Raw genomic sequence first — 8,049 nt, 5'->3', positions numbered from 1 at the left:
CATGGTGGAGGGGACCTGGGGGAGGGTTTGGTAAAACAATGAAAGAATCTTTTCTTTTACTTTTCTATAATTTTTGACTCATAGGATCTTCTTGTGATTCTTTCTCTTTGAGGCTAATGGCTGGGATCTGCCACTTTCGACCAGTGCAGGACACATAGGTTGTACTGCTGCAGGTGGACACGGCCTGAGAGCCGGGATTCAGGTGGAAAGCTTAGAATGTCCTGTAGAAGGAATTTGGAGATGACTTAAAGGCATTTAATTTACATTGCATTTGGAAGTTTACTTTTTTGGTTGAACAATTAACACTCAGTTGTTAATTATAAAACCTCATTGTAAGGAGCTCTAGTGGCCTAGTGGCAAGAAGCTGCACTGCATTCCCAGAAGTGAGTGATTTGAATCCACCAGATGCTTTGCTAGGAGAAGGAGGGATAATCTCCTGTACCAGTCAGATCTCATTTGACAGTACACACACACAAAAATAATAAAATTTATTTTTTTTAAAAAAAACCCAAACCCTCATTGTAACAAAACCCACTTACCATTCTTGCCTTTAGATTATATTTTAATGTCTGAGACACAATTTCCTGTATTATTATCCAAATTTCTGTATATTTTTGCCAATGAATTATCCTAAACAGTATTTAGGGGGGGAAATGTGTAGTGCTAGAAAACCTCCTAATTATTTTTAATCTTAATATGCTCTTTATAACCTTGACAAATTTCAGTCCTTTTCTGCACTCCCAATCCCCATCCATCCCTGTCTCTACCCACAGCCAAGATTTTGACTGTCTGCAGCTCTCTCCCCAGCCCTGCCTACTGCCTAGTCCTGAGGCCTCTGTAGCAGGGTTGATCAGAATGAAAAGTCCCGCTTAAGCACTGAGGTTGATGTTCGAACCCACTGGGCACTCTTTAGGGGAAAGATGTGATCACAGCAAGTCAGAATTAACTCAGTGATGAGCTTGATTTGTTTTGTTTTGGTAAGAATTATTAGATGTTGTTATGTGCCAATGAGTTGGAACTGACCCTTAGATCTAGACCCTCTCGTGGGTTTTCAGAAGGAGCAAAATGCATGGGAGGAGATTGTCCATTTTTCTCATATGGAGCAGCTGGTGGACTTGAACCACGTGCCTTTGGGATTGCTGCATAGCTCCTTATCACTAGATCACCAGAGCTCCCCTCTTACCACTAGGCCACCCGAATTATTTAGGATATTTTACAATATAGATTTAGGGTTTTACTAAAGACCTATTGAAAATTAGAATCCCATGGATCCAGGGTTGGGAAGGGAGAGAGAGCAGAGTAAAAATTTGTTGTTAAGTGTTGTTCAAGTCAGAACTGGCTTATAGATTACCCTTAGTGAATTTTCAGAGATAGTAAACTGTGTAAGAGGAGATTGCCCATTTTCTTCATTAAGCAGCTATGGATTAGAACTGTGTACCTTTGAGTTGGCAGTATAACTCATGACCGCTTAGTAAATAGATAAGACATACTATTGAGGTGGGTGAAAGGAAAATCAATATTCAGTAAGGGGCAGATCAGCGCAGTATCCCCAAGGAAAAGAAAGAGGTATAGAAAGATTCATGGAAATTTGAATTAAGGGAGGAAATGGGGAAAGTATGATTGATTACATTTTGGGCATTGAAGTATATTTTATAGAGCAAAATGTCTATGAATGGAAATTCATTTGCTTTGTAAGTCTTCATACAAATCATAATTTAAAAATTGTTTTATTTATAAAAGAAGAGGTAAAGGAACTCAGATTCCTGCTGAGGTGTCCCTGAAAATGACATTTTAATAGCAATCTGACCTATGTGACACTGATGTACGCTGTTGTTTGAAATGTTGGCAAGCCAAGCCCATTGCTGATAGTTGATTCCAATCCATGACAGCTGCAGTGTGTCAGTGCAACCCGCACACCATCAATCCTGATTGGCTGTGATCTTGCAGAAGCAGGAAAACAAGGGGTGTCTTTCTAGGAGACTCTGAGTATGACTTCTAAACATTTTTATGAATAATTTTCCATTTTTATTTTATATTATTTACAACAGTGACAACATCTTTTCATGCATACTGATGTGACATAAGATCTTTAATGAAATCTCTGTTATTGGACATCAGCTTATTTAGGAAATTTTGTCCCTTTAAATTACTTTCCTATTTTATCTTTCTGAAATGACTTTTCAAATGTGACTCAGTTAAAAATTCAAGCGTAGAGATGCAGTCTAAAACACGGGCACATTTTTCCCTTTTACATTCTATACTCCTTGTAGATGTTTGTATAAATGTTGAGAGACACGTGGCAGAGAGACACATGTGGCAGAGTGGCACACTGTATCTCGGGGCAGTAGCAGAACAGCTTGTATTGATATATTTCCACTGATAATTAGAGATGAGGAACAGATGCACTAACAGGAGCCGTAATTCTAGATTGTGTTCTGTTTGTTAAATACACTGCCATATTCAGTGTCTGCCATAGGCAATGGCAAAAGCAGATGCTGAACATTTTTCCTATAGAGATCTCCTTCGGTGGTGTCTCTTTTCTCCTTGCCTTTTATTACAGCGAACAGAATTTTGCACAGTTCATCAGAGCTGAAGCTTGACCCAAATCAAAAGCAGTTCTAACAGTGTCTGGGTGGCTCTTTTTAAATCAGTTAAATAGCGCCACCATGTGGCCACAATTTTTTACAGCGTTCCAAATGCATTTGGCCTGTGTTTCTTTGAAGCAAAGACAGAGAAGCTTCGTCTTTCCTAATTTGGACATGTAGCTGGGTGAGGCTATCCCTTGGGAAGGGACATCATGCTTGGAAAGATGGAGGGTCAGCCAAGGAGAGGAAGACCCCAACGAGCTAGATGACACGGTGACTTCAGCAGTGGGCTCTAGTGTCAGAGATGATGAAGATGGCACAGGATAGGACAGGGTCCTACTCAGACGGCACCCAACAATAACCACTTATGGGAGAAAAATTTTAATTGCTTAAAAAAGCCTTTTTTGAAATAAAATTTCTGTTTTATACTGGTTTACTTACAGAGTTTTTATCCGTTGTTTTTCACACCACATCTTTCCCCTCTACTTTACCCACCCCTCCCTCCACCTATCAAATTGTGTGACCCTATTATTAAAGCTCCCCCCCCGCCTGTCCTCACCCCCCGTCTCCCTTCTCGGATCCTAGTACACCCTCATACACGTTCAACAATAGTGGCCTTGTACAGTATTGGTTGTTAGGTGTGATCCAGTCAACTGCCTGGTATAAGCGACCCTAAGAACATCAGGTTGAAACCATGCCCTATCCTGTGCCATCCACGTAATCTCCTCTAGGCTAAAACCTGCTGTTTTAGTCACTGTGTCGATCCCTTTTATTCAGGGAGGTCTGATTTAAGTTTGTTTCAAAGGTAACATGAGAAAATTCTGGTTCTGGAGTAATGTGAATAGTGTATATAGGTTCTATCTGATTTTTATTCCATTTGGTGACTACCAGCAAGGGTTGACCAGTGTGCCATGAGTGGCTGGAACGGGTGTCAAGCCATGAATTCCACTCTCAGGAGTGATTTCCGTTGCCCTGACACAATCTTTGACGTAGCACTGGCCTGTCATTGCTGAGTGGTGTTAACTCATCGCAATGTCCAGGGTTTCATCTGGCTGCCTGTTTACAAGTCCAGATACAAGTACTAGCAGTCAGAATCCATGCATCCTGTATAATGTGCTGCTCTACTAGGGAGAATTGAGTAAGAAACTCTCTCTCTTCCTGGAAATTCTTGCGTGGGCGTCCTTGGTGAGCAGGCTTTGTGAAATTCTTGTGAGACTAACAGGAGCTTTGAGCAAGCTTCCACAGGGAAATCAGCCTTTTCAGCAAGAGGGTGGTACCACGTATCTTCAAAGTGAAGCGACCTAGTGGGTAAGGAGTTGTGCTGCCAACCCAGCGGCACATGCTTTGAACCCACAAGATGCTCCTCAGAAGAAAGACGAGTGAGCTCTGCCTTTGTGATTAATAGTTTCTGAAAACCCACTAGAGGGTGAGGTTTGAGGTGGTTCCAACTCAACTACACAGAACAACCTGGAGACAAACATCCCAGTCTCAGTATGTAAGCTGCTCAGTCGTTGTCACTCTTAGACATTGTCTCATTGCACAGCTTACAAAATACGTCCTGCTCAGGTCTAGGGATTGTGCAAAGATCCCAAATCCTCGGTGCGTATTGAGCGGCTGTTGGGTGAACTAAATCTCTGGCAGCTTTTTGGTCCCTTCGAAGTAATGTGCAGCTTTGAGTCTAGTGAATGAGTCCTGAGGCTAGAGAACAACCACAGGAAATCAACTACGTTCAATCTCTGCTCCTGCTTTGCACCACTGCACTGCATGTTGTTCCGGTTGTAAAATTCAGGTTCCTTTTTTCTATGATTTTATATTTTTTTAAATGATTTATTTTAGTCTTCCCCCCCCCAGCCGAAGTTGAACGTGAGTTTGTTAGGAATAGAGGCAGATACAGCTCCGTCTTCTGGAACGTGCTTTTCTCCCATTAGAGTATAAAACTCATTGTCCTGGAGTTGGAACCGACTCATGGCTGATCTTACAGAGTTTTTAGAGACCGCAAATCACATGGGAAGAGATTGTAGAATTTATAGATATGATTGTAGAACTTTTATATGTTGTTGTTGTTAAGTGCCGCCGAGTCGGAGGAGACTCATAGTGACCCTATGAACGAAAGACCTGAACACTTGAATAGCTTTCGTCCTTTCTCCAGGTTCATAGGGTTTCTGGAGGCAAGCTATTTCGGAAGTGGACGCCACTCCTGCTTCCAAGCTTTTAATCAGGGAGCTCCAGCAAACACTGTCCACCATGGATAACCATTATCACACTTGACATATCAGTGTCACAGTGTTCAGCTTCACAGTAACCATGAGTTACCTCTGTACAGCAAGTGGACAGACCAGGGCTATACAACCTAGAAGAATGTTTGACCAAAACCAATTAAAACCAGGCCTGAGGCCAGATTAAAGTCACTCACCTTTGGTATATATAGATATATATAGATATATAGAGATATATATAGATATATAGAGATATATTTTTGCTTAAATTAAATAAAAAGATTTATGTAAGTATTTATAATATTGTTTAATATTATAGATATATAATTTTTCTCCTTCCTGGATCAAAACAGTTACTCTTTGGAAAAAAAGAATTGAAGATTAAAATTTCCACAAAAAAATGTCAGAATCAGTTACTCCAATCGGCCTCCAACTGTTGATCGGGCGTAATACAGGCTGTACATATATGCTTTATTGTGGGATGTAATATCAGTTGTTCAATTATATCGTGCAAAATGGAGATATTTTATCAAAGAGGACAACATAGTAAGATACAGCTTTAGAGTTTGGAAATGAACTGGGAATTTGGCTGTCTGTGTAAGGTCGCGTCCCAAAGCCCGGGTTAACTCCAATAACATGTTTTGTCTAATAACTTCTGTTGATAAGATCAAACTTGTGTGTCAGATAACTTCTTAAAATACTATCTTCTCTCTAGGTTGTTAAATCCACAGACTTCCAAGCCTTTGACTGGGGAAGCAGTGCTAGGAATTATTTCCATTATAACCAGGTAAATAATGCCTTTAGGATTAAAGTGGTCCCTAAAAACTCCATCAAGGCCACCAGGCCTGGGTATTGGGATCCTGGCAGCCCTGTGGGAAGTGTTTGGGAGAGTTGATTGAGTTGGGTTTGTTCTTCATCAGTCAGTCCTAAAACACCCCTGCCTTCCTGAGTGGTGGTGTGGGCCAGATCTCCCTTCTTTATTCTCTCACTGGCAAATGTCATTCATAATGATTCTCAACATGGGCACTGCAGTCCCAAGGTCTTGGCCAAATGTATTGTCTATGACTCTTTCATGTGAAAAGCAGTTATTATTTCTTGAGTTCTATGTGTCAGGTCCTTTTACCCTCCTCCCTCCCCTTTAAAAAAAAAATTCCTAACAACAAGTTGCACAAGTGTGATTATTGCTAATTTAACAATGAAGATACAGGGCCTTCGAGAATTTCTAGAGCTTGCTGTACTTCCCAGAGGGAAAAAGGAGGAGGGTACAGGTAATAAGCACATTTTCAACCACTCAGCCCTACAACCTCCCTCCTTAGAAAAGAGGAGAGCAATACCTTCCTCTCAGGAAATCAAACTCTTGTGACAGTGCCTGGAATATGGTAACAGCTCAAAAGCTAGTAGTTCATAGTTTCATTCTTCCACTATGGCCTCGGTTTTTCTTTTCTAACTACTGTTGCTGTTCCAGTAATGGTAACCTGAAAAGTAAACCAATAATCAATGCTTTTAAGAATTGACTCTCTTAGTCTCTTGTCTAACTAAATACATGGTATTGGATGAATGTTGAGTGTGTCTTTGAGGGTGTTGGGAACCAAACCAAAAAAATCTTTCTGTGTATTTTTGTTGTAGACTTACCCTCCTGCTTACAAATTGAAAGACATGACCGTGCGGACAGCTGTCTGGAGTGGGGGCCGGGACTGGCTTGCGGACGTTGGCGACGTCAGCATCTTACTGACCCAGGTCTCCAACTTGGTGTACCACAAGTTCCTTCCAGACTGGGAACATCTCGACTTTATCTGGGGTTTGGATGCGCCTTGGAGGATGTATAGTGAAATTATTGCTCTAATGAGAAAATATCAGTAAAGGCTGGACTTGTGAGGAATTTGTAATCAAGTTTTGATTAAGATGTGTTAAAATGTGTTAGCTTAACTCCGGACACAGTGGGTAAGCAGTCTGTTACCCACCACAGGTCGAGTGAACCCACCAGCTGCCCTCCGCTACGAAGATGTGGCCGCTGCATCCCTAAAGGTGGAAACCTTACGGGGCAGCTAGCTCTGCTCTGTCCTTGAGGGTCACTGTGAATCCAAACCAGCTCAACGATGCTATTTTTGTTGTTGCTAATTTCTGTGAAATCTTTGCTTCTCTTTTCGCAGGCTTTTCTATTTTTTTATTATGCAAAGAATTTACAATTTTGAAGATACGCGCTTCTCTCTGTTTAGGATGAGAAATATCTTAGTTCTTTAAAAATATTTGTTCAATGAGGACCACTAACTAGCTGAATATGAAGTTATTGTCTCAACTGTGTTGTTCAACTATTGAAAAAGAATCATTGATTTATGAGAAGGTCATTAAGACTGTTCTATGTACCTTTCTTTAAAATTTAAAAGATACTGTATTGCACTTTTTAAATTAATTTTAATGAAAACTTTTAGAGACTTAGGGTTGTATTATGCTTTTTTAAATTCCAACAAAGGACAAGAATACACATTTTAATACTGTGTTAAATGGTGAATAATCTGACAGGGACTTGAGAAGTACTTATCTCCTTTCCTTAAACAATGTCCACTCTACTGGCCTGCTACTTAGGAATCTAAATGCATTTTCTCATGCTTTCATTCAGTAGGTACAGTCAAACCCAGTGATATCCAGCTCTGCCAGTTTTCAAGGTTCCATAATGAATTTTATTAACCAAACCTAATTGTTACTTAGTCCTATGTTTAAACTACACAAGCCAAGCAAAAGAACTTGCTGGAGATTTCAAAAGCAAGTTACCATAACATTTTTATTTAAAAAACCAAACAATATAACAAAACTAAACAAACCTGCTATGTTCTCAGTCGGTTGAAGACTATAACGCTTAACTATTTTCATGAATTCTAAATTCAGCAGCAGGTTAAAGCAAAATCCCAAGGCGTGAGTGTACCACTGTCTTTTCCTGGAACCAGCATGTGAGCCCCTTAACAAGTTGTTGCATTCTAGTGACAAGGGCAATGTGCAGCAGACACCCTGGGCCTATAGGAAAGAGACTCCTAGTCCAGTTTCACAGAGGAGACATGTGAATACAGATGTTTTCATTACAACTCAGGGATTCGTTGACTTTATATCCTTACAGATGTCAATATTTTTAATGCTCCTGGTTTGCATCCATGTCAAGAAGCCCATAGTCCCATGCTGCTTTTGTGACACTGTCTCCTTTCAAGCCTGTCAGGTGGACAGAATGACCATGCAATTCTTTTTTATTGAAATATGAT

The 8,049-nt window shown here is 40.5% G+C and overlaps 1 protein-coding gene across 1 annotated transcript in view; it reads left to right on the top strand.

Moving 5' to 3' along the window:
• Positions 1 to 6,661, top strand: part of LIPA (lipase A, lysosomal acid, cholesterol esterase) — a 34,778-nt gene extending 28,117 nt beyond the window's left edge. Inside the window, exons 8-9 of the mRNA XM_006880325.1 lie at positions 5,517 to 5,588; positions 6,428 to 6,661. Of these exons, the coding sequence (XP_006880387.1) occupies positions 5,517 to 5,588; positions 6,428 to 6,661 (306 nt within the window). The remainder of the gene's footprint in view (positions 1 to 5,516; positions 5,589 to 6,427) is intronic.
• Positions 6,662 to 8,049: the final 1,388 nt, after the last annotated feature.

The sequence above is a fragment of the Elephantulus edwardii genome, unplaced genomic scaffold (genome assembly GCF_000299155.1).
Source record: "Elephantulus edwardii isolate Elephantulus edwardi_28Jun2011 unplaced genomic scaffold, EleEdw1.0 scaffold00007, whole genome shotgun sequence".
Taxonomy (NCBI): domain Eukaryota; kingdom Metazoa; phylum Chordata; class Mammalia; order Macroscelidea; family Macroscelididae; genus Elephantulus; species Elephantulus edwardii.
This window is presented reverse-complemented; position numbering and strand designations above follow the sequence as displayed.